This window comes from Amblyomma americanum, chromosome 8 (genome assembly GCF_052857255.1).
Source record: "Amblyomma americanum isolate KBUSLIRL-KWMA chromosome 8, ASM5285725v1, whole genome shotgun sequence".
Classification (NCBI taxonomy): domain Eukaryota; kingdom Metazoa; phylum Arthropoda; class Arachnida; order Ixodida; family Ixodidae; genus Amblyomma; species Amblyomma americanum.
The window spans coordinates 3,071,719-3,098,794 of NC_135504.1; the positions used below are offsets into that span (position 1 = coordinate 3,071,719).

The 27,076-nt window shown below is 45.1% G+C and overlaps 1 protein-coding gene across 4 annotated transcripts in view; it reads right to left on the bottom strand.

Moving 5' to 3' along the window:
• Positions 1 to 1,848: 1,848 nt before the first annotated feature.
• Positions 1,849 to 27,076, bottom strand: part of Tmep (Transmembrane endosomal protein) — a 36,560-nt gene continuing 11,332 nt past the window's right edge. For 2 of the 4 annotated variants that reach the window (XR_013307852.1, XR_013307853.1), the window contains 7 exons: positions 26,618 to 26,693; positions 26,002 to 26,093; positions 20,343 to 20,512; positions 17,881 to 18,131; positions 12,315 to 12,622; positions 2,575 to 2,738; positions 1,849 to 2,074 (listed from right to left, as the gene is read on the bottom strand). Coding sequence is in view for 1 of the 4 variants with exons in the window: in XM_077633661.1 (XP_077489787.1) it covers positions 6,028 to 6,064; positions 12,315 to 12,622; positions 17,881 to 18,131; positions 20,343 to 20,512; positions 26,002 to 26,093; positions 26,618 to 26,693 (934 nt within the window). In the remaining 3 variants the exon portion in view is untranslated. Of the gene's footprint in view, positions 2,075 to 2,574; positions 2,739 to 3,622; positions 6,065 to 12,314; positions 12,623 to 17,880; positions 18,132 to 20,342; positions 20,513 to 26,001; positions 26,094 to 26,617; positions 26,694 to 27,076 lie in introns of those variants that run through there. The other 2 variants (XR_013307851.1, XM_077633661.1) reach the window with 2 other exon arrangements.

The window sequence follows — 27,076 nt, forward strand, 5'->3', positions numbered from 1 at the left end:
ACTATAAGCCTTAGAATTTCGACACCTGCAGCTTGTTAATAAAGTCAAACATTAAAAAACTGATTTTGTAGCGATAGCTACATTACGCTAGCATTTCGAGCCTTCAGCGTGGTGGCACCGCCACGCTGTCACGTGGTGCGGAGCATCTGCCGGCGGTGTGGCTCCGTGGCTGATCACGTGGTTGGTCACGTGACCAAGTTCCACTCAGCCAGCTGTAGCTATCGCGTCACTCCAGGTTTAACCAGAGCTAAACCACCGCCAATTTTTGCTTCCTGTTGTGATTGGCTAGTGGAGTCATACAAGACGCCGCCAGTGGTCCAGAGTTACCAGGCCTACAATTGCCCCCAGTACAACCACGCCTGCTCTCTCTGCAAATTTCTTAGCCTTCTCTGTTCCTTCATTTCACTATACTGCTCTATATGATATGTGCACTGCATCCCAGATGAAAATGAAGACTCGGCAGACTAGCTTCCGTCGGGGATGCCCATCTAACTCCTCCAACCGGAACCAAGAACAGTTCCAGCTGGACACGATTTCCGGTTCATTAATCTAGCTGGAAAGAGATGTCATTCCGGCTCGAAATATGCACTTTTTTTCACCAGCAATTTCACACCCAAGTCCACTATTTCCTTTAATTTCCTGTCGCGGTGGCTCTTAGAGCCAGAAAACTAGAGTGCGATCCCGGCTGTGGCAGCCGCGTTTTTATAGAGGCGGAACGCAGAAGGCACCCGGGCGTGTGCTGTGCGATGTTGGTATAAGCTGAACCACCAGGTGGTCTAGATTAATCTGGCGCCCTCCACTACTGCTTCCCTCAAAGCCTTTGTGTCACTTGGAGACATCAAACCTCACAATTTCAACCAATCAGAAGCATCGAGTAGGCACGAGATGTGAAACTGGGTAGCTCCATACTAACGGTGACGTCACTGTGCACAGCCACGTGACCAGTGCTGGCCACGTTATAGCTAGGCTTATATAGCACCGATGACGACTAGGCTGTTTGAAATGGGAATGATCCACTAACAGCTGTCACTGTAAAAATTATTGAATCAAATTCATATTCTGAAAAAATTAAAAATTAATTGAAATTAATTGAAAAATATGCTTTATTCTGGAACAGAACAGGCTGCAACGAAAGGAAAATGGGGCTGGGTGAGAGAGCTAGTCTGTCAGTGGGAGACTAGATTAAAAAGATTAAGAAATTAGCTATACAGGGCTAATCCACCTTTTTAGTCACTGGAGTTCCACTGAATATTTCATAAGATGCCACACCCTCTGGAAGGCATTTAAACAAACGTGAGTGCCACTGTGCCAATTGCATATGCGTGGTACGTCTAGTGGTTTGTTTTCAGTGGGTCGAGATAGGCGCACATGCGTAGAACAAGCAGGTAAAAAAAAAATTAGCCCCCGATTTAATCTGTTAAACTAAATGCAATGTAGCTAGCACAATATGCATGTATAGGTATGTATGCGCTATGTATAAGTTGCTCAAGACGGTTTCACAGATGGCGTAAGCGGCAGCTAGCGCGACATGGTTTCTACCTTTCCACTTGGCTACAGCTGTCGTGAAACCAGTTTTTCTCCTTCACCAGGACACATAACGGCTTCTTCGCTAGTGACCCACCTAGTGCTAGCACAAAAAAAGGGAAGGACACTTTAGTTCCTGCACATAACTGTCCAAAATGTGATCGCGAAGAAAATAAGCTCAGAAAAAATTTATGGTCCCGCTACGTCTGCTTATATTTGCATGGTGGTCGGCACTGCAGTGGAAATTAAGACAAAATTAAGGAAGCCTCAAGTGTATTATTCAACTCACCATTATCTTTAAAACAATGAGGTGCAGTTTTGAGTGCCTAGTATTCTATGAGATGTGTGACGACGTCCAATGGCGTGATGATTTATCTCCTTTGACTGTTCACATCCCGCGACCTGGTAGTACGTATATGTACTCAGTCGGCAGACAGCTGCTGAATGCGGCTTTCGATGTAGCACAAGCTGCAGAGAGTCTTCTTTGCAACTATTCATGCGATACCCCAAATGGGAAGGCATGTGAACAGGCATCTTGAAACTGTAAAGCCTGAAACCACCAGAAAAAAAGCCATCACTTAAGCATTTGCACTTTCCTACTGTGTTTGACTTGTCTTTTGCACTCAGAATGCAACAATTGAAACACATGGTTGGGGCAGTCGAGATTTTGTTCTCATCGCTGTCCATATTAGAGCGACAAATCGACAGCCCTTAATAAGCTCAGTGTATTTTCACCCTGTCCATTGTCCATGACAGCAAGTTCCCATATTAACAAGGCGTAACTACATAAATTTGAACTTTGGTCCCCAGAAAAACTGTCTATAATTCGATCTGTCCATATTAACGGTGCTCATATTAACGGGGCACGACTGATGTTCTTCAGCATCAAATCTGCTCTCTTAAACTAAGCCTTTGCAGTGCTTCAGTGCTGCTACTTAGACTTGTGCAACCAATGGCATATGTCCCGCTTTTCTGTCCACGTCATTCACAACTTTCAAAAGCCACACCTGTGCTCTTACAGCTTTCCTTGGAAATCAAGGGAAGACTTACAGGGGCAGAGCGTCCACTGCGTCATTCTGCCCAATGGTTTGGCCATACAAGCACCACAGCGGTGCACCTGGCCACCTGGCGCGTTGCTCGCTCCATGGTACCTTCACACCGTTGCTGGGGCAGCTGGCATGGCCATCCATGGACGATTGTTGAAACTAGACGTGCTGAGCGAATTCAATGTAATAAAGAAACATTTTTTTCTTTCAATGTTGAAAGTTGGCAGTTGTTAGAAATGTGCCTTAAATACTGAATGCTATTCACAGTATAGTATATATATTTTAAGCGAAAACTAATTAACTGCAAGCAGGCGCTGCGTAGGAAAAGAGGGGGCAGGTTTCGGATCCATAGCTTCCGCTCCATTGCCAGAAAAAGTTGTGGACTATAGATAGCACTTGTATAAACTGGCACACCACTGCTTGTCATGGGGAAAAAAAGTATGGGGCATGGATTCTGTTCAGGGTATGTGCCGACATGTGAAGAATCGTAGCACAGAGTGGAGAATGTATAGTGAAAACTGAGTGAGTTTGAACATCGAGTGCACTGAGCATTTCATGCGACTCTATTAAGGCATCCGCTACGGGCCTATTTTCGCAAATACAAAACCACCAAGTCAATCGGCAACACATACAGCAATTTCCTGGTACACAGTTCACAGGACATCCATGTTTAAAAGCTGAAATTAAGTGCTTTGAGGACTATCTATAGGTATGACTATACGGCATTTTTTTTTTCAATATCACCGAACATGGCACAAAATTCCCAATATGTATTCTATCATGCGTTTTTGCAATATACCTCTGCTGTGCATGCTCATACATTTTTATCCGTGTTTGTGTAAAAAAATTTTTCACGAAAATTGCACCCTGCAGAGTATATAAAGAAAATTTGGTAGTTTTTTGGTCTGGGGCAAACCGAAGACCATGGGCTAATCATCAGTGTCTTCAACATGGTGCAAACAATGAAAACGTGACTTGAGGAGGAAGAGAAAGCCAATGAGGCTTAGCTTTGACAGCGCAAGCAGCAGAGCTGGTCATCAAAAGAAAGTATGTCAGTACACTGTTTTTATTCAGGTTATATACTTTATACAAGCATAACCAGCATAACATCTCTCTATACAGAACATTCTTTTGTTCAGATATACACTTCAAGCGTTTTGCACATACGCAAGTGTTGGGAAGCAGAAAAAAAAACACCAGTTGGCGACAACATGAGTGTGCAACATCACCTTTGTAACCTCCATTTAGTATATGCATGCGCTATGTACATAGCCCATAAAGCACAAGAAACACACTGTGCAGACAAAATTTCACATACACCGCCTCCTTACAGCTTCACATTCTTTCTCGAGCAATTGAAACAGCATCCTTTTACTCTCCCAGGTTTTATATGTATATATTTATATATATAAGTATGTATAGCTTTGTTCTAAGTTGCACACAGCAGCAGTCTAACAGCCAGCAATCTAAGCCCAAAATAAAGCTATAGCACATTAAGCACAAGCCAACCGTTTGGCAAGCGTCATCCCGACAGACGCTGCCTGCATTTAAACACTTACAGAGAACACCACCGATTCATATGCTGTGTGGAAGGAACCACCAAACAAAACAAAACAGATGTGTGCTAACCAAGTTTCGTGTTCTCGAAGCTGCCATAAACACCGAAACCTGAGCGAACATTGTGCAAAAGGGTATCAGCATCATGCCGCAGACACATTTCAAAGTACAAGACACTGCGCACACATACATACACACACACAAGGTCAAACGAAATTCCATTTATACAATGCATTACACAAGTACATAAAACGGCTCCTTCGGGAAGAAGCGCTTCAGCCACAAGACAGGAAAAGATGGCCACATTTTTGTTGTTTCCTATTTACAAACACTCAAAGCTCTCTGCATCTTCACTCTCTCTCAGCCTTGGGTTTTCAAGTCACGTCACCTACTCCTCAACACTTCCGACCTTCAGACAGCTGTTTGATAACTATCCCAACTGCTTTCTTCCTCAGGTGTTAAAAAAAATTGTACTCGCCTTTCCAAGCTGCCACTCGAAACTGCTGCACAGAGGGTAAAAAGCCAAAAGGGCATGTAAAATAAAAAGAAATTACATAGCAGGAACAATGAACAAAACAGCAGCAAACGTACCCACTTTCTTCTTTGGGCCAGCACCAAAAAAAATAGAGAATGCACACATGCAGATAAAGGTACTAAGTAATGAAACTTAACAAAGCTAGCTAAGTGATGTACTTTAATCTTGAAAAAAGGCAAGGCCATTGTAACGATAAGGTTTCCTTTTTCTGCAGCTGCAAATGTCAAGATGGGGCAGGTTTTCAAGAAACAAAGCCAAAAAAGAGCTTAGTTTTATGAGCTGCCTCTCATTCCAACAATGCTATAACATACGGTTATCTGTTAAAACAGTTAATGGCAGTTTCACAGTTTACGAGCTATCTTAAGAGGACTGGTAACTAACCTGCCCAGTACCGTTCACAAGTGTAGAACACAATGTGGAATTCATGATGAATTTCGTTAGCCCCAGTCATATGAACGGAGCTAAGAAAGCCACTGCTAGCTCGAAACAGCAGCAATGTCATACTTGTGCGCTGCGCCAACAGGGTTCACACAGACAGCAAAAGCAAAACAAATTTATAAACTTTTCTTCTTTTGCCCACAGCAGACAGACATAATAAAACCTTACAGAAGATGTGGCATAGAGCAGGAGCCAAAACCACCATATGTAAGCTGCTCACAGCAGACAAGGCACCCCCCCAAAACAAAAGCATCTTTCTGATCACTACCCACAACTCGAAACATGCATGCCACACCGAAGCTTTCCACCTTAATGGGCTTATGCACTTTCCAAGCATTCCATGGCATTCCACACTTCCCAAGCATTTCTCAATGGCAAGCCCTCTCTCCTCAGAAACAAATCTCTTGCTGATTCCATGGCAGCCTTGTTTTCTACGCAATCTATGCCACATCCCCAGAGTTTATTGCACAACCAGAAAAAATTAATGGCTTATGGAACAAATGCCAAAACAGAATGCTTTGCACCTCCTCTTCCAGGCCTGCTAACAGCAGACTGTGGCCGCTAGCCCACACTTCAGCACTGGCAACAAGAAAAGAAAAAACTCGGCATGCACATGCAGACAGCAACACCAGACGGTGACCACAAGCAACGATGTGGTGCAGAGAGCCCGGTGACCAACGGCGAAACAGTCAGGAGCGATGACGCACATGGATTGCTTAAGTGTATTCGAATTTGCGCAGCAGTCCACAATGTTCATGCTCTTGGAGTACCGCCAGTGCCATGTGAGAGAGCAAACATCACCAGCCGACCAACAAGCAGGCAGGGCACATGCACCAAACAGCCAGGCAGGTAGATAGCATGAACCGTCAGTCGGTACCGTGGCACAGTCCGTCCCAGTTGCTTAGCTTTTTTTGTTTGTTTGTTTGTTTAGAAGCGGCATGTGTCGTTGCCTCGCTGGACCATTCTGAAAAGATGTTAGCCAACACTGCCTAGAGGCCCCATCGGGTAACGCTACAGCGACATGCAAATGCAAAAGCAAAAAAAAAAACGAACAAACAAGCACTGCCGATTCTAAACAGCCCAATGCAAAGAGCAGACTGTGCTAATTTAGGTAAAAGTGCACCCCTGATTTTAGTGCAAAAAAAAAGTAATAATAACTACAAGAGAAGAAGACGTAACAGCACCAATCTCATTGTCTTCAGTCTCCATCTGCGGCACTGTCTGCTGCAAAAGTTCACAGTCCACCGCACTGTTCATCCAAATAGCCCAGTGGACCATGAACTTTTGCAACATATGGTTCATGTTTCTGTGCTAAAATTGACAATGTAACCTTATGCCACCTTGTGGAAACAAATGCAAGCGTACTGCAGCCCTGACCACATCATCTGATAAAACTGATGCATACTACCCGACGATCCCAGTCCTACAAATGCAAACCTTTTATGTCTGCGGTATGCAGGGCAATGCGAGATTTTAGCAACAAGGTTATATTCAAATAAACCACATGTAAATACTAGAAGGCTCTAACCCCACAGTTGAGCTCAACCCACAGTTCACTCACCATCAGGAAAAAAAGAAAGATCCCATGCACTACATTTGCAACTATCCAACATGGCAGGACAAAAACTAAAAACCAGGCAACTCTAGCTGCTATTTCGGTGCAATTCAAGCAAACACCTGCATTTAGTGCCTACGCATAAAAGCAAATTTGCTTTGTATTACGTGTGTTAAATTCATACTTAGAAAATAATTTCATTTGATCTAAACAACCGATACCCAAGAAAATTAGCAACAAGGAGCATGCATTAAACAGACATGCAGGTACACTTTACGACCCTGCGAAAAATACACAACAAATGTGCGACACTAAATGTACAAAACTTGTACCAAAAGATATTGAGAACCCGGCAACCATTCAGATGATAAAAAGGAAGGTTTTGTCAGCATTAGCAGGGGCTCACATTTCCCTAAATCTGGAGGCTGATAGAACTTGGCTATCCACTCGGCAGCTACAGACACATTCAGTCCAAATGAATCCATACTTCCTCCATAATGGGGGGTGGGGGGTGTGAACGGCTCTCCTCTAAGCTTGGCCAAATGGATTAGGGCATTAAATACAATCTCGTCCATGAAATTTAAGAAGCAGCATGTCACAATGGCCTCAGCAAGCTCAAACTCAGCCACTTTACCATGGTTAAGTACATTTACCAAACTCCTTCATCTACCTGTCTTACGGCTAAGTCCCAGCCAACACAAAAAGAGTCACACCAGGCAAACGAGCTCTGTGGCAGACAAGCATCAAAGCAGCAAACAGAGATTCTCATAGGTTGAGCTTTCTAGTCACTCATTTTCCAGTAGCATTCGATTATGATAATTAAGAGATTAAAATAAAATGATGTTGATAGCTGGCACCATGCAACAGGGTATAATTGGCCCCGCAACTTTTCCCTCTGCTTTTAAAACGCAAACAGAAAGAATAACCTGACTCTGAAGAAATTAGAGAGTCAGAAACCACAAAGAAAGCTGCTGTTTTAAGTAAGTGCTAAATCACTGAGACTTTCTTAAAAGACATAATGACATGCAGATAGATGGCAGTGGTGGTACACATAACAGCCGACTACTCGCAAACCAAAACACGCCAATGATCGGCATTTCCGCAAGCAGTCTGAATATGCGTGTGCAAAGAACACAAAAGTCTACAAGTTTACTAATAGGTTCACGCAGAGCCTGCAATGTCAAAGTAACACTCAGACGATGGCATTCAAAGCGGGGAAGAATAGGCTGAGGTGAACAGGTCAGACTGGAACAGGTCAAGGTCAATAAATATACAGGCGCCAACAACGCAAGCAAGGGTCATGACTGCACTGTCCCAGGGTGCGAGGAGTACACGAAAAGACTTTTAAAAAAAAAGCCAGGAAGGGTACAGTAATGAGACAAGAGCATAAGGTAAAAATTGTGCAAAGATACTGTCTGCCGCCATATTATCTAATATGTAGATCTAATGATTCATGCAGCATTGGCAGGCTGTGAACGGAAGGCACAGCTTAGAGAAACGACCAAAATGTGGTGCATTTGAAAGAACTGCAATTTCAGTGAGCGAGGAGAACAGAAACATCAAATGGGACTTCAGACTTTTGTTGCATTCCAATACTTGGAACTGGAGATTCCATACTTTTCTTAGTGCTCTTCCCTGTAGGGACAACAGGCAGCTACACTTTGCCAGAAGGCAATGACAAGAGCGAGGTGACAAACAAAGCAGACAGGTACATGCGGAAAAGAAAAAAAAGTAAAAGCTTGGCAATGACAAAAAGTCAGTGGCAGCATTTGCATCAGGCGACTGCAGCGTTGAAATGACGCAGGACGCTCAACTGAACTGACTGCAGGACAGAGAAGCAAAATACCCCCCTCCCCCCCATTAACACAGCGCTGAGCCCACTGTGCTCACATTTATAGAGAATGGTTCCACAAAACAGCTAGTGCTTCAAAATATAATCCACGTTCACAAGACAGATGGGCCATGCCATATTCCAATCGCATTAAGACAGTCCCAATCGTTTCGACTCGTGGCAGTTTTCTGTACAGAGAAGACCTGCATTCATGCAATCCTAATAGTAGTACTAAATCACTGGGGCGTCTTCAAACAAAGCGCAATGGAATTGGCCCTGCACCATGCGTCAGGCTTCAACACTGCAGACACAGGTAAAGTGAGCGAAACAGACTTGAATCACTCACTCTACAGACAGAATAGTATATATATATATATGTATACTGGTGGATCGGAGTTTTTGTCGAGACTGCCCTCAAGACAGAAAAAACAAAAGCGTGTACGTGCGAAGACTAGAAAAGCCCATGCTGCAACATGTCAGACCCAACATAAGACAAACTGCTCCAGCCCCACCCAGTTTTAAGATGCACTGTCTCCAACGAGTTAGAGACATGAGGAAGGACACCTGAAGTGGAGAAAAAAAATGAACAAGACAAAGACAACAGCAACAACAGACAACAACAGGACCGAGAAGGCCCTCTTCAGCGAAAGAGGCAAGTGCATGTCTCTGCCTGTGCAACACCTCAAGCCAGAGTTACATCAGGGTTTCAGGCTGTGACCGGCTTTTAGAATGGTTTCCAGAAAGCTTCCGAGTGACCAGAAAAGAAGCCAGCTTAGAAGCCGGCCTGCAAGCCACCCCAAGCCACCTCATTCAATCAGCTCGAAAAGTGACTTGAAAGCTAGCTCGAAAGCTAAAGTTAGGAGTTCATGAGCAGCTGTCGGCTAGCTCTCAGCGGCTGGTGCCTCGCTACTGGCTAGTTCCAGCACAGTTCCAAGCCAAGCCAGCTTTGGTAGCCATGTCAAGAGCCAATGCCTTCGATAGAGCAAGGCAGTTTAAAAAATAGGCACGCGAGCAACCTTCTTTGGCTCTGAACAGTTCCAGGAGCGCCCACCACTAATCTCCTTTTGCGCATAGCCGCGACCGTCAACTACGATGTGCCGACGACTCCCGGCATAACGCCAAATCAACGGAAAAGCAAAACTGCACGTGTTGATCGCGCTGAACAGTGCAACAGTGTGCGTCGCGACTTCGTGCTTTGCGCGGGCCAAAACAGGAAAGGTGTGTGTGTGTGTTAATCTCATCATCTGTACCATAGAAGGTGTCGGGATTGTCTTCTTGAAGGAGATAAAAAAAAAAGCTTGAATACGCATAATGCACCAACCTTTCCCAGTATGTGTGAAGATGCACTAAAAAATGTCAGACAAAACTGCTTCAGTAGACAAAGGAGTTTTAAAGCCAGGACGCTAACTAAAATAATAATAATAATAAAAAACTAATTTGTTCTCACTTGCAGGGAACAATAAGACTACTAAGATGCAACCAGTTACAAAGCGAAGAACTGGCACGTCATCCCGGCCAGTGAGGTAAATCAAGGAAATCTGAAATTGTGACTCATACAAAAAAGAAAAAGATTAAGCATCGTGCCACTGTGACACTAGTTTCTGAACAAAACTCTGAACTCTGAGCGCACGGATGTAGTGTGAGGGTACTCCCATAAGGGCGCAGGTGTCAGCTTAATGCCCCTGGTGGAGTCATTTTTGCAGGACTTGAGGTAGCAACAAAAGAATGCTGCACTGCGACAAACATGCCCACTAAAAGAAAACTTGTTTCTGATCACTTTCTTAACAGAGGGCTGTAAAAAAATGAAAGAAAAAAAAAAGAAATGCTTTCACTGCAAGAGTGTCAATTATGCCTCCGATGGCGTACATAGCTAACTGATGTTCTGCTCAATGCAGGACAAGGCGACAAGCCACCGACTTGAAATTCACTTCTGTCGCCTTATATAAGGTTTACCTGAACATGAATAATCGCATTTTTTAACGCTTCGTGGTCCAAAAATTAAGAGGTTGACCTACATTAATTTGTGACTGATCTGTATTCAAATACGGCTCATCAATGATTTCAAACGCAATGCCGCAATGTTTCATTGTGCATTTCCAGGTGGTGCTAAGCTAGTGACTGCCTCAAAGCATCATGTGCTTGTACCTGCTCTGCGTAGCGACTTTTATCTGTCCTTTGTTTTTATGTCAAAGAGAAGAAGTGCTCTAAAGTAAGTCTGCCACTGAGCACAACATTGAATTGATGCACAAAAACAAAGCAAATAAAAAAAGCTTACTACAAGAGACTTAGTAAAGTATGATGGAAAGTGAAGGGGTGTGAGGCCAGCCAAAGAGAAAAAAAATTGACCGCACAGACAGATGAGAAAGCCTGTAAACCGATCAGGCCAACCTACAAGAGGAACCTATAAAGAAGAAACTGCCAGAAACACAGTTGAAAGGCATTGCTTTGCTGCGCATTCAGTCCAGAAAAGTGGCTGGGTGGGATAAACCACAAACAATGCACCACTCAACCAGACTAAATATGCAACAGCGCTTAGAACAGGAACATTCAGCAGGTAAGTGATTCATGCCGACTCAACACCAAACAATAAGGTACGTCAGCTACCTTGCTGAAGTGTCTGTCACGGAGATATTGCAGAAATATGTGACCGGATTCCATAGAGCATGAGGTTCCACCCCAAAAGAATGTGAACCGCATTATCTTCGTGCTTTATGCTGCCTGTGCAGCATAAACACGACCACAGTAGTTTCCGACCCTGCCATTACTTGCAGTTTCTTCTGAAGTGCTTTCAAATGATCTAAAGCACCGCAACTGTTTGGTGGCAATACTCAAGCTGCTCCAAGTGTTTCAATAGCAAATGTTCAATAAGCAGTTTGTATGGTGCCCTGTTAATTCTGAAAACAAGGTCGAAAAATGTCGGCGACGTTTGACACCCAGGTTTCCAGGTTTTTTTCTTTTTCTGAACCTTAGTGTAAGCTTTCCGACCTTTGTACAAGAAGCTATGCTGGGGACCGAAAGAATGGAACAGTGCCAAGGTACGCCCATTTCCAGTAAGTGGAAAGAACCAAGAGATCACAGGCTACTGGTTTCAACAAACAATCACAAACAATGTTACAACAAGCACTATTTTTCTAGTCGCTTCTTAAAATTGGGGCATACAGTGATAGTAATATGAGTATTATTAGACATAAAGCATAATGAAACACCAGGGCTCTGAAAAAAAAAAAGGCCTTTTTTCACACCACACGAGCACTGTGGCCCCAAAAAAAGAGTATCAAGATCCCAAATGACCAGCAATATTGACAAAGAAATTTTTTTTTCTTGCATTTCTAGTGTTTTTCACAATTTCCTATACTAGCCAACTTAACGTCAGGCTAACAACATTTTGCGCATTCAAAAAATTTGACAGAAGCATCCAAGAGTTTTAAACCCCGAGTGGTGTCACAGTAATAACAAAAATTTCCTCATTTTCACAGCAGTAGTGCTGCTCATACGTTTTCTTAATGTAGATTTAGTAACAACTGTTTGCTCTGTAAAGTAAGGTTACATTTGCTCTATATAATTTGAACAAATTCCTCAACAAACTTGCCCATTTTTGCCACCAATAGAGTTGATGAATGGCAAGCTGAGGGCATTTGTTTTCCAGTTTTCTTTTCACCCAACCTCCCCGACCTGATCAAGAAGAAGCGCAAACAATGACGCACAGACAGCGGGACACAAGAAGCGAGAGTGACAAGAAAAATCGAAAGTAGGGTAAAGGTGAGAGATAGAGAGATCAGACTGTGGGTTGGCGGCAAGAGTGATGCCACCGTTGTTGTAGTCACTCACTGGAACTCGTCATCGGAGCTAAGGAGGGTGGTCTTCTCGTTGTAGGCCGGGTTCCGGTGGTGGCCGCGGGTGGGCGGCCGTCCGTTGGCCGACGGAGCAGCGCTGGCCGAGTGCGCGGTCCTCGCTCCGCCGCTGCCTGCGCCCCCTCCTCCGCCCTGGAGCGAGTCGTCATTGTTGCCACCGCCGCTGCTGCCTCGGGCGAAGTGGTGGTGGCGGCTGGGCGGGGCCGCGTACTGCGTGTACTGCTGATACTGCGGGTGGAAGTTGTGGATGGCGTCGTTCATGATGTCCTTGGGGTTCATCGTCTCCTGCGACAGCGGACAGAAACAAGAACACAGCAGAAGCGTCAAAACCTCACTTGTCAGTGTGTACAGTAGCATCTCGATGATACGAATCTCGTAGGGCATGCGAGAAAGCGATCAGAGGGCGGAAAACAGTCTAACTGCACAGTTTCAGTTTTGCTTTCTTGAGCTTCACGCTGCCAGTCCGTGGCAATGGTTGTCATCTGCCATGCATCAGCCAACCAACCGAGCCCAGCTGTGCACAGTTTTGGACGTCAAATGGTCTATCGCTGGTCTTTCATTCCTCCCTTTTTTTCTTATCACTCCGGTGCCAAAGCGTTCTCTAAATGTTTTGTTCGCAATTTGTGCAGTGAAGCCTCCTCACGAGCAAAGTTACTGAGGGTGAGGGAGTTCCACTGCTACCGTGCTGCTCAAGAAGAACGCCGCTGAAACCCTTATTATTTAGAGCAGTTGTGCTTTAACGTCCTCGAAGGTGCGCACGCAATAAAGCATTGACGGAACTGCGGAATAGTTTCTGTTGCACATTTCCCATCTCGAAAGCAGGTACCGTAATTACACGATCATAAGTCAACCCCCCCCCCCAATCAGATTTCTGGAAAAAAAAAAATTGGAGGTCGCTTACACTTGGCCTTTAACTCTTTCGCTACCACCCCATAGGCGACCGGGCGCATGTGACCGATGTTTTAAAAAAGCCGCCGAAAATTCATTCCGTGCTTGCGGACACGCTGTGTCACCTAGATTGTTTCTATGGAACCAAGTTCATAATTGCAGTACTTCTGTTTCCAGTTTAGAACGTGAGGGAGCGCCGTGAAAAATAAAACTTCGAATGGCCGCAGCAGCGTCAGCCGGTGAACATGGCGTCCGCACCGCCGCGCGCTCCTTGAAATCAAAATCCGACACCGAGCGCTTCGGCCGGTTTCGGTTCCAGTTTTTGCGATGAAAGCAGCAGTGATAAGTCAGAAAACAATGTACAAACGTCGGATTTCGGTTCCGGCAGCGAGACTTCGTCTCAGGGGCCTGGAACGTAACCGTGCATTCGCACGTGAGTTTTGTTTCCGTTCGCTCTGTTTTCTGCAGTGCATGCAGTTTGTAATTGATGAGAGTGGTTCATTTTTGTTCTTCAGGGCCTTCAAAACATATGGCCAAGATAGTTTGCCAAATGCTCAAGGTCGCATCACATTTTTCAACCGAGACGACAGCTAGACGTCCTTGTCGGCGCATCGCTGCAGAGCGGCGCTCGGAGATTCACTCGACCGCTCGACTTCTAAGTATGCTTGGATGAAGATTTTGGACAGGCAAACATACGCTCGGCGAGACGGCTCATGGGAAGAGGTGAATCCGTTGGAGATGCTGAAGTTCATCGGAATCATCATACACACGGGAATTGTTGACCTGCCGCGGCTACATCTCTATTGGAATACAGGAATCATCTACCCTGGCCTTCAGCCATCAAATAACATTTGCCGAAATCGTTTTTTCACTTTGCTTGTTTTTTTGCACGCAGCGGACCCAGAGGATTCAGTGGCGACTGCATCTATTGGCAAGACTTGGAAAGTGTCCTGGCTTTTGAAGCACATCAATGAATGTTCATCGATCCTGATGTTCCACAGCTTGCCCAAAATGCCAAATTTCAAGAAGCAGCTCATCCAACACATCTTAGAGTATGGATGAGGTAGAAGTCCACACCCCCAATCCTCCCATAGAATCCATTCGTCGCCAAACGAAAAAAAAAAATGGAATAATGAAGGAACTGCAAGCTCTGCTACTAGAGAACAAAACATTAACAAAGATCAAATGTTATTTGCAGCACCTGTCAAGACTACACCTGATTCACATCTTCACGTGATTGCTTTTCACAGTAGCACCACAGTCATGACCGCTGACTTGACCGGCCATAGAAAGTGCAATAATTTTTCCTCTGCGATGAAACTTGGAGGAATGGCTGCTATAAACATGTGATACAGTTTGTATATTCCAGTTTTTCTCTAATGAAGTTCTTCCTTAGTGCAGCCGGTAATTAGTTTTTTCCGTATACTTTTTCCGTGTTTTTACCACATTTGGCTAATAAACGTTCAAGTACTTTTGCACACATGACTCTGCTGTTTGTTTCATTCAGAAGTGTAACTAATAAGCTACAATTTCATGTATTGCAATATGCGCTGGGTTTGTTACTTCTTGTGAAAAAATTTTTTATTTTTTTTTCAGTACACTCCAAATCGGCCATTTTTCCGTGGTAGCGAAAGATTTAATAATAGGATGCGATAGCACTATCTTGCGGCCTCCGCTATCGCCAGCCGCGCGCGGGTGCGCCCATGGGCACATTCCAACGAAAATGTATTAGTCACTGGACTACTCGTCCACACTTGTGCCATCGTCCTCACTAGCGCTGCTGTTGTGATCACTGCTGCGGTCCCACAGCTCGTCGTTCTAACAATGTCGTGCAGCAAAATCTCGCACTTCACAAGCAGCAATATCACGACATCGCATGGAACAGTTGAAAATTTTGCCTCGCTGCAGCTGCGACACCTGCATCCCCCCTTGCGAACGTCAAACTTGAGGCCCGGCGCGCAGTTCGTTTCTTCGGCATAAAGAATGACAGGCATCTTGAATGTGGCCGTAAACGCGCGCTGGTCGCTTACCGGACCCAGAGCACACATGACGAATGACGGAGCGCTACATTAAATACTTGTGAAACGCGCCCGGCAGTAGTCAAATGCGTCAGAGCGTCAGAGAGAAACTATATGTGAGCAGCGTCGGCTCTTCCGTCGGCTACTAACACTCCCCGGCGCCGCTGTGGTTCCGAGTGGCGATGCCGCCGCAATTGGAACAGCGGCCCTTCCATCAACTATCGACGCTGCCTTCAGCGCCAAGTGCGCGGTTGAAAGTAAACAAAAAAAACTGGACGACGCCTCTTAAGTGTAGAATGCAAATACGTTATCGGGCCGCCGCCGTTTATCAGCAGACAATCTGCGGCCACGTGTGGGGAGTGGCCGCCGCGCATGGGGTGGGGATGCTGGTCCTGCACGTTGACATAGCAGCTGCTCAAGGCCAGCACCAAGAGTAATGCGAGCAGCAAAAATGCAACCACGCTGTAGCATGCTTGATATCTCGTTTGTCTCACCTTTATTTACGGTGCAATGCTTTGGTTTCAATTTTAAGTTGAACTCCCCCCCCCCCCCTTCGGATTTTCAAATTTTGAAAAATAGGTCGACTTACAATCGTGCAAATGCAGTAGCCATTGTCCAGTTTGTCACCAAACAAATTTACAATGTTGCAAGTGGTTTCTGAAAGTTTTCTGGTAGAACTTTTATTCCGGTCCCTTCAAAATCCAAATTAACGAGATTTTACTGTACTATGTGGCTGGTGATTGCAGTATCGGTGATGCAAGCATAGCATTTAATACTCGCCAGTTTGGTCATGGTTCCCAGGTTCGTATCCATAGGCACATGAGAATGCTCGGAACACTCGAAATTCTGTACACTGTCCATTTATACACCTTGGCCAGGCAATTTTATGAATTCATATCACACCGAAATTCGTATCAGCTGCGATCGTGCCATCAAGATCCTACTGCAATCGGATTCGATAGAAAGGTGATCACTTTAGGGCTCGCCTGCTTGAATACAGTGCTCATCATCATCATGCCTGACTACGCCCACTCAAGGGCAAAGGCCTCTCCCATGTCTCTCCAATTAACCCTGTGCTTTGCCATCTGTGCCCACCGTATCCCCGCAAACGTCCTAATCTCATCCACCCACCTAACTTTCTGCCGCCCTTGCTTGCTTGCAGTTCATATGTTTGCAGAAAGATAGAACAAAATACATTAGAATAGCTGGCTCCTTTGTCGCTGTATCCTTCACGGCCACTTCTTTTGGAAAATGAAGGATCATCGCACAAGAAAAAATTTATTGCTTTTGATTGGCCGGCACGAAAGTGGTCAGTTTCACATTGCCATTTATTGTGCAAGGGTACCCTACTGCAACGTTTTTTCCAGAGACTGTGGGGAGAAAAAAACTTGAGAACCTAGAAATTATATATTTAACAGATACCTTTTTGTTTTATTCGGCACTTTTGCCGACTGTGACCTCATCCAACTTATTCTGGACAAAATTATTGGGACAGTTAAGTCACCTTACAAGCAGAGCTGCTATAGTGAGTCTGCACTCACCATGTTCCAATGTGCTCGCCTTGCCCTTTCGCAGTTGCGTGCTCTCCCTGTGGATCTTCAGTTCTTACTTTTTTTCTTTACACCCAGTTGCCTGCACTTTCTCCTCTCACACCGACCACTTGTTCCAGCCTGCTTGTCTCACCCTTTCCCAGTTGCCTGCTCCCCACTTGTTTTTCAGCTTTTAATTTTCATCCCACAGTTATGTGACCTTGTGATGTCATCCCTCTTGGCCATTAAGGGGGGAAGAGGGTCTTAGAAAAAATTTTTTATTAATGAAGTCACAATTATGAAATCTTCGGGGAACATGTATATTTGCGTGCTGATTCCAAATATGGAATTTAATTTCATGTGCAACAATTTTTTGAGCACTTATGCAATATGTTATGTAACATTTTGTGGAGAGCTTTCAATAAATCCTGCTGCAGGGAACTTGCTTAAATGCATGCCACTGGTTTCCCTTGACATTAAGCTATGCAATAAAGCTAAAATTATCATCCTGCCTGCCATAGAAGTTGAGTTATAGAATTTTGACGTTCTCACTTCAGAAACAGGAAGACAAATTTTTCTTCCCGTTTGTGAAGTACAAAATTCAAAACCCAGTAACTCAACTTCTGTGATAGGCAGAATAATAATTTTACCCTTATCGCATAGCTTGTTGTCAAGACAAGTGGACGACATACATTCTAGCAAGTTCCCTGCAGCAAAATTTCGTTAAAGCTCTCCACAAAATGTTACATAACATATTGCATCAAGTCCACAAGGACTTGTTGTACATTAAATTAAATTCCATATTTGGAATCAGCACGCAAAAATACATGTTCGCCGAAGATTTCATAATTGTGACTTCATTAATAAAAATTTTTTCTCTAAGACCAGCTTCCCCCCTTAAGTGACTTTTGTGACTTAAGCAGGACACAGAATTGCATGATGTGAAGTCACATTAAAACAGGCAAGTGCTGCAAGTAAATGAAGTGTTCAATAAAACCTTTAAAAAGCTGCTTTCTTTACTGTAGTTCAGAGCTGAAGCATCCGGATGCCTCTGACTGCGGCTGAAAGAAATAATAAATAAATAAAATAAATAAACAGTAATGCGCACCTTGAGACTCGAAGAGATGCTCTGCATAGTGACCGAGCGTCCCTGGGCATCGGCGCGGCACCCCTGCACGTAGACACGGTAGGGGAAGGCGTACTTAAGTGCCAACGAGGCAAAGAACATCTCGACGCAGATGAGGAAGTTCTGGTAGGCGGCCGACACAGTGCCGGCGCTGGCTGCTGCTGTGTTGGTTGCGCCACTAGCGTTGATGGCAGAGATGAGGCCCGCTTTCTCGAGGACTGCCAGCAGAACCCCTGTGAAACAAAAAATTGGTTTTCAGGGAAAGGAGATGGCGCATTATCTGTCTCACTTATCCCCACCACACCTGAACAGCAGTGCAGCCCACCCTAAGGGAAGGGATGAAGGAGGGACTAAAAGAAGAAAGGAAGAAAGAAGACATAGGTGCTGTAGTGGTTGGCTCCGGAATAATTTCCACCACCTTTGACATCACGCCGAACACAGGCACCTTTTCACCTCCATCGAAGCCAGGTACTCCAGATTAGTATGGGAGCTCCCTAACCACTGAGCCTCCATGCAGGTACCCTGTGAAACAATGATGCATTTTTTTGCTGTTTTCTTTTTGCTTTACAGTGACAGAGAAGCCCAGGAGGCGCTCTGCTGACACTGCATGAGGAGTCCTTGGTCCCCCACACATTCCCTAGACAACCGCAGCTAGCACAACAAAAGAAGTTACTACACTGTGTCACATTTGCGCAATAGTAACATAAATGTTCCTCATCTTTGAGAAACATACATAGCTAAACCTGGATGTAGCGAACCTCCATGTAATGAGTATCTTCATATATTATAAAGTTTCCAGATTCCCCAACACCGCCCTCATTAAAGCATGTGCATATATGAACTCCACATTACAAAAGTGTTGCAGCGGTTGACCTTGATATAACAAACTTACTATTGTTGACTATCTATTAGCCTGTGCTGTGTTACTTGAAAGTTGACTGAACCATGCAAAAGTTTGACAACGATAAAACACGAACCATTATGCTAGGAACATCTACGATCATAATGAGCTAACACAGTTGACATAATATGCAGTGCTCCAGCATGAGTGGCATCTCTCCAAGACAAATGCAGCACCTTTCACTTTTGTAGTGTCACACAAAGTGAAAGTACAACAGTTTATGCTGAATTGCAGTGCAAAAAAAACTGGACGTATCAGGACACACAGTGTGTGCTGGCGCACAATTCCGGTGCCATGACACACGCACGGCAGCAGCGGGAACGGTGGAGTGTGCTGGCAATGCGAGGCAAAGACAACAGTCAGCCCCTCTAAGGCAATGGCGGGAGAGGGAACACATGGGAAGAGGTGAGTACTTCCGACTTCCCCTTCTCCCCCACCTCCCGTGCAGCCGCACTATGCGAGCTGTGGTGGAGATGGTGGCAGCCGCTGCCACACTCATGTTATCAACATGATCGTGAAATGTTCCTGTGTTTATGACTTCAAGTAAAGGGGTGTTTACAGTGAGTATTGGCTAAGCAATTTCATCTACATTTATTTCTCGTTTTGGTTTATGTTCGGCGTTATCCTTTCAATGCTTTACATGAAAACTGCATCTAACAAAGATTTGCAGACTTTTCTTTATATCAATATGCCGAGGTTTACCTGTATAACTAATGCATTCAATCTACAGGATAGCCAAGCCACAAACTAAACAATGTATCCAAGACCCCATGAACTGAAACAGACAACCTTAGGACCATTTGCAGCATTGGTTGGTCATAATTTGAACTGCATGCTGCAATTTTCCACTGTCAGCTGTTCTCATTCACTAGTAAGAATCGTCGGAAGGCAGTTTTGCTACCTCATGGAGAATGCTCACACAACTTATGCAAGTGCGTCATACATTTCATTCCCGCTAAAGACTACTATCAATTCAAGCCTTCAGTTAATCTGACATCTCATCCATCAAGCAGTGATGCACAAAAGGATGAATAGGTGAGTGTCTCACATGAAAGTTCCGAAGTAACGGTCACCAAAATACAGAAACAAGAGCCAGCTGCAGAGTTGAAAATTCCATGAAAGAGCATGACATGTGCAATGTCAACCAAACAAGCTACTGTTCACGAACATAGATGCAGGGTTCCTGTTTGTTCCCGATGACAAGACAAGTAAAATAAACAGACCCCACACAGTGCTGAGCTGTCACGCTGTGTTCGCTTTCATCTGCACTGTGTTGGTGTCATTTTCGTCACACCACAACTCATACACCTACTGGAGTATTACCCAGGACCACAGGCAACCAAGCAATAGCAGTTCTCTGGTAACAACCCAGAAACAGTTATCCAGAAATGGCTCCCTGACGATGGTTCTTTGACAACGGGGTCTCCGACAATGGTTCTCCAACAAGGTGCTCTGTTAACGGTTCTCCGATAATGACGCTCTGTTAATGGTTCCCAACCAACCAGCAGGGGAAGCATAGGCAGCCAGGACCGCTACTGCTCACCTTGCCAGAAGGAGAGGAAGATGACCGACTTGACAGTGCAGAACTTCCAGACGGGGTCGAAGGGTGCCAGCAAGTCCTTGGTGGCAAAGTAGAACAGCACCATGCCGTACAGCGCCAGCGACACACTGATGTTGTAGATTATCGTGATGTACAGGTAGCCACTGTCTGGCCTGCACGTGGCATCATGGTGAGGGGTGAACAAAAACATGAACCAACAAGAAATACACTGAGAGCAAATGCATACACAAACTGTCAGCCTTGAAGCAAAGGATTAAAAATAAGGACACTGCAAGTTTCAGAAAACAAGCACCTTCAGAGCACTGGTTTTAAATACTATGAGCTCATTAATTCAAACTCACTTAATCTGACAACCCAGTTTACTTACCAATGCTTTAATCCCATTAACATTAGGTGCCCTCCTCCTGCTAACTAATATCTCCTGTTAATTCAAACTTTACAGACTTCCAACAAATTCTAGCTTGCTTCGAGTAGTTTGAATACAGCCGCCAACCGATTTTTCGGACTTTAAAGGCGGAACCGCATGGCGGTGGACGCCCGCGTTGCCGTCAACGTGCGAGCACCCGCACGAAAAAAGGGGAGCGGCGTCTTCACGGCGCGTTTTCCGGGTTGCCAGACAACGTAACTCCCAACGACATGAATTGTCCCTGCTACCGCATATGTAATATGCCCTTAAACTTACACAACACTGCAATAGAAATAATGTTAGTGTAATTACACAACGACATTTTTTTTCCGAAGTATATTTATCAAGCTTAATTTCAAGCAGGAAGAGTGTGTGCGAAACTGCGACTATGTACTTTCTGCATGCCAAGAGGCCGCTGCTTGTTTACAACTCGACATAGAAAATGGAGTGTCGGGCGCTTACTACAGAGCAGAAGAGGCGATTGCTACTGTTAAGAGGGATGCTGATTCTGAAGCAAGAACAAATGTGGGTCAGGAGGTCTATTTGGGTGCGGCCTCGTTGAAGACTGCTTTCTCCATTTTCGATGAACACGATGCGCGCACGAAACAGTAGCATGTGTTTTTCACGTGCGCGCCGGTTCTGCAGAGCGAAAAAAAAAATGCGCCGAAAAGGTTCCGTCGAGATGCGCAGAGAGTAGGGCCATCTAGTGGCAAAACCAAAAACCAAAAATGCCACGTGACCAAATACCACGTGACTTACTTGAAATCTGATTGGCGGACGCGCCCCGGACGCGCCGCGCGAGGCGTTTTTTTCTACTCCGAGCAGCAGCACGCGGCGGCGCGATTTCGTGCTGGGCACGCGTCAAAATGACGCGCGCGTCCCAGTATCCGCGCGTCAATCGCACCTGAATCGCGCCATGCAGTTCCGCCTTAAGAAACTCGAAAAATGGTCCGAATAATCGAACAGTCCGAAAAATCCATGAGGTACAAAAAAATCACTTTATTGAGATGAAGTCGGCTTAAAAATGTCACTGATTTCACCTTGCAGCAAATTTCTCTTGCTGGCGACAATTTGCGCCTGTATTTGCACCAAAGTTGTGCTTTCACTGTACACGCTAGACAGCAAGGTCGCAGCGTTTAGTTGAATAATTCCCCCGCTTCTTTGACGGACCCGGCCGGGCCATGTTGTCCACAACCCCAGTGTGCACCACACCGCTCATCAAACACACGCAAAGACAAGGCACTTTTTGTTCAAAGCAGTGGAACCACCGGACGCAATCACAAAACGGCGAACGGATGTAACCTCGTGAAGACTGAGCGCTACTCGGGGTAGCCACTCAATCGACGCAGTCGAAGAAACAAGTGACGAAACGGCGAATGTAAGAGGCCGGCTGCGGTGGCTCAGTGGTTAGGGCGCTCGACTACTGACCCGGAGTACGCGGGTTCGAACCCAACCGCAGTGGCCGCATTTTGATGGAGGCGAAACGCAAAGGCGCCTGTGTGCTGTGCGATGTCGGTGCATGTTAAGGATCCCCAGGTGGTCGAAATTATTCTGGAGCCCTCCACTACGGCACCTCTTTCTTCCTTTCTTCTCTCAGTCCCTCCTTTATCCCCTCCTTAGTCCCTCCTTTATGCGCAGTTCAGGCGTCCGCTACTGCTAGCTACTGATAGCTACTGCGCAATTTTCTTCTTCCAACAACAAATTTTTTAACGCATGGGACAAGCGATAACTGCCAGCGACAACGTCGGCGACAAAAGCAAGTTGACGACGATGACAATCCGGCTGCCACCTCGAAGTGTCAGAGATTGCAGGGACCTCTACTGGCAACAATTAGGCACCGAAAGTATGTCAAGCCAATCCAACTGCAGCGTAAATCCACCTAAATCCAAGATGGCACCTTTTGCGCCGGCGAAAAGCCGATAAGATGGCCGATTTTGGCCCGCAGGCGACTGAAATTAGCCCGAAAAATCGAACTTTCGGACCTTTAAGTCCGAAATATCCGTCACGAATATGTATGCGCTTCTATGGGGTGACTGACGGTGCCTCATCAAGGTCCGAAATATCCTACAAGTCCGAATTATTGGAATCCGAATTACCCGTCGGCTACTGTAATCAAGGGTCGACTGCACACTGCTTCATTAAATCCCTACATCTCTGTTCTTCCCACGTCAGCAATGCATCGAAAGGTCATCTCCAAGGGAGCGAGGTGTCAAAAGCACGCAACACCTTTTGTAGCGAGAACTACACTACGCTAGCACTTCAAGCCTTCAGCGTGGCACCCGTTGAGCTGCGTGGCTGCCCTCGAGCTCCGTGGCGTCCGGCGCCGTGGCTGGTCACGTGGTGGCAAAATAGAGTTGGGGGAGGAGGGGTGGGGGTGGATAGAGAGGGGGAGAGGAGGGGGAGAGTGAATGACGTCCAGGGACGAAGGTGAAGAAGGAACGCCCAGCGAAACGAAGCGGCGCAAGATTGACTTTGTAATTGGACTGAGTTCCACACGGCAAGACGTAGCTATCCCGTCACTCCAGGTTTAACCAGAGCTAAACCACAGCCAATTTTTCTGTTTTCCCTTTAAAAAAAAAAAAACCTAGCAATTCAGGCAATGACTCACGGAGTGGCAAGTGTGAGTGCTAAAACTGAAATAAATGGGCTTGACCTAGCACTGAGTGCACTAGAAAGCAGCCGGACAGGGCTACTGGCCATTGTAAGTGATTTCAGTGGAAAAAAGGGCCGAGATTCAGTTCATCTACCTTATCTTGTAGGTTCTTGGAACTTATACAGTGATATGGCTTTAGTTGACCTGTTGTTGAGAGCCAAACCTGACACTGTGATGCTTTTACCTACCAAAAAAGGTCAATTTCAACCAGGGTGGTCTCTAGACAAGACTTTAGCCTCTGAGAAACAATCTGATACTGGACTACAGTAATGGACAGATTTTTCAGACTCCAATAATTCGGACTTGCACGATATTTTGGACTTCGCTGAGGAACAGTCAAGCACTTAATAGGAACGTGTACATTTTCACGACCGATATTTCAGACTCTCTGAAGTTCAAAAGTTTGATTTTTCGGACTAAAATAGTCGCCAGCAATACTGTGAAGAAACATTTTTCAACTGAACATTTCTTTTTTCGGCTTAATATAGGCACGAGCGGGCATCACTGTTGCAACCAACCGGTTCTCCTCTGCTGTGAAAGGCACCCTCTAGGATTTAAACCCAGTCAACCGGACGGGCTGGTTTGGATAGACTTGGCTGTTTGTTCCTCATGGCTGCCACTTCAGATTACAGCATGCTCATCGTTGCCATCAAGAGGGCCTACAAAGCGCGTGATCGTGTTGAAAACCGGGCAGCTGCAGCGAAGCCGTGGTCCTGGGGAGGTGATTGGGGGGGTCGTGCACTTACCCGTGCGATTACCCGTCTCTTTCTTAGGCTGTTCTTGCTTTGCGCGGCACGACCTGAGGCTGCATCGCACTGTCTGGTACATTGACTTAGAGTGACACGAGGTGGTGCAGACATGACGAAAACATGACTGTGGCTCAGAGAAGGTCTAATATTATCGCTTGCAAGCGGAATGTGGGGAGCAGCATAGTTCATGACTCTTAAAGCCTGTTTTCTGCAGAAAGATTAATTTTTTTGGAGTGAACTTCAAAAAATTAATCTTTCAATTATTCTTTCAAACTGTTCAATTATTCACAACATTTTCAGAGTCCCACAAAGTCCGAAAAGTAAGTTGGCGACTGTACATTTGTAGGCATGTGCAAATATTCGATAATTTCAATTCTTTGATGGAATATTAAAGTATTCGATATCATGAAGGGGAGCTAGCACGAGATACATGGTTTGGTTTGGTTTATGAAGGTTTAACGTCCCAGAGCAACTCAGGCTATGAGAGACGCCATAGTGAAGGGCTCCGGAAATTTTGACCACTATCGCTGCGGCCGGGATCGAACCCGTGTCTTTCGGGCCAGCAGCCGAGCGCCATAATCACTCAGCCACCGCGGCAGCGCGAGACACATGGAGATGGGTGTTTCTTTCCAACACCTGATGCAGGGTGGCGCTGGGAACGAGGTATGCATGCCTAGCAGGTGTCATAGAGTGACTGCTTAAGCAACAGCTGCACAACGATGCAATTGCAATTAAATGTAGTTGTTCGAGAGCCCACATATAGGTCTTGCACCCCACAGATACGTCGGCACCACATGCAGGTTGGCTCCCCCAATTTCCAATGGCCATTCTTGCAAAAAGTCGGCACAGCTTCAATGAGTGTGACAAAGTTTAAATGCATTCTCTCTTTTTTTTCATGTAATGACCTTGTGTGCTAAAACATACATGATTTTGAAAATGCCTATTGTGCCGTTCAACCTTTTTTGTTTTGTGTGCCAGAAGCATTCGAAATATTCACTTCGAAATTATTAGAATTACTATTCGCTTCGAACCATAAAATCACTATTCAAATCACTATTCGCACATGCCTATACATTTTCCTTTCCTTCTATTTTTGTTTGCTATTTACCAGGTTTGTCAATCACTGTAAAGGAACCCCATCCAGCAGATATTTTCACTCCACACAGCAGGTCCCACAAATGATGAATAAAGCATGTAAAACATGATTGACAGAGATCAATACACTTGCCATACATTAATTTTTGAAGAGCACATTAGGAACTGAGTGCTACTGCAACTTTTCCAGACTCTCTTCACTTTCCGTAGTGAGGAGTTTCCCCAAAATGCACCCTGCTACACTAACACACTCAACAAGACTGAGAATTTCAAATTAATATACATTAAAGCACATAGATCAAAACACATAAGCACAGGCACACGATACTACTGGTAGGACCTCGATGATACAAACATAGTTGATACTAATTTCGTGATGATACAAATTTGTAAACACACTGAGCAGAATGCATTGTGTATAATGTGGACTTTTGAACACACTCCCACGCCACAATCGGTTATATGAACACACAAGCCGCAACCATGCAAACCGCAACTGCACTGTAGTGCACAGAGTGCTGCCTGCACGTCTCCAGCATCACGATTACCAGTCGCGCAGTAGCAATGTTGCGAGGCCGTAAGTGCATCCCGTCAGCCATAAAGCAAATCTGCATGAATGCATTTCAGCAGGCAGATTTTGTTCCATTTTGGATGACACGAATGACTTCTGCGACCCCGTGAGATTCATGCCATCGAGATTCCAGTGAACAGTGTCCAGTCAGGACACCAGTACCCTACCTCCAGTCTCCATCGGAGTACTTCCCAAAAGGCTGCAGAATCAGTGTAATCACAGACATGAGAGGTTTCACTGCACAGAACTGCAGAGTTGCCTGAAAGAAAACAAAAAAAGTACGTAAATTCGATGGCCTCAAGTAGAAAGTCTTTCGCATGCATGTGAAGCCAGAGCAAAATGGGTCACATCAACAAGACCAAACAACATAGATCAAACCACAGTTATAATGCAAGCATGCACTGAAATTCATCTGCAATTGTGCCACGCATGTAAAAAAAAAGTGTACAGATGCATGGTGGCACATAAAAAAGATGTCTAAACTCCAGTAATAACGACTGGATGCTGAGTGAAAAAGCCTGCTACATAACCAGTTACGGTATAATTAGTCTCAAAATAAAGCAGGCAAGAAAGGAGATGTGCAGGTTGTAGATATAGCTACTCTGCGAACCCCAAAAAGCACTCCAAGGCACCCAGTCTAAGAACCTCCGCCGTGAGGCCATGCGCCTATGCACTAAGGTCCGAGAGGCATGTTCCATTTATGGTCTCTCTGTTCCCCACAGTACCATAAATCTTTTGTGATGTAACTGCTTTCATAGTAGTAAAGTACAAATGGATGCGCACCTGTTTGCAGAACCGGAGAAAACCAATGGTGTATGTCTTTCCAGAGAGGCAGCAAGTGCCATACCAGAAGCTTTGCCTGTAAATGAAATGGAAGCAGGGCTGTCACAGCACAGAAGAAATGACCAGAGCGCCCGCAGTGCAACCAGCTGTTTAAAGAGACCAACAACTGACCAAAAAGTGTCACGAGTTTAAGAAAAAAAAAGAGAACTTGTCCCATAAAGGCAGACCCAGGATACTGCAAAAAACAATGAGGATTTGTAAACTTAACTGAGAACTGAAAATTGCATGAAATAAGCTGGAGCGACATTCTGCAGCAAAAATGTGTTATTACTATCAATGTATCCCATCACATGACTACTATTCAATAATATTATATGACTTATATGCACAGAGTACTGTATTTACTCTAATGTAACGCGAGTTTTTTTACCGAACGTAGAAAGAAAATGTCACCCCCCG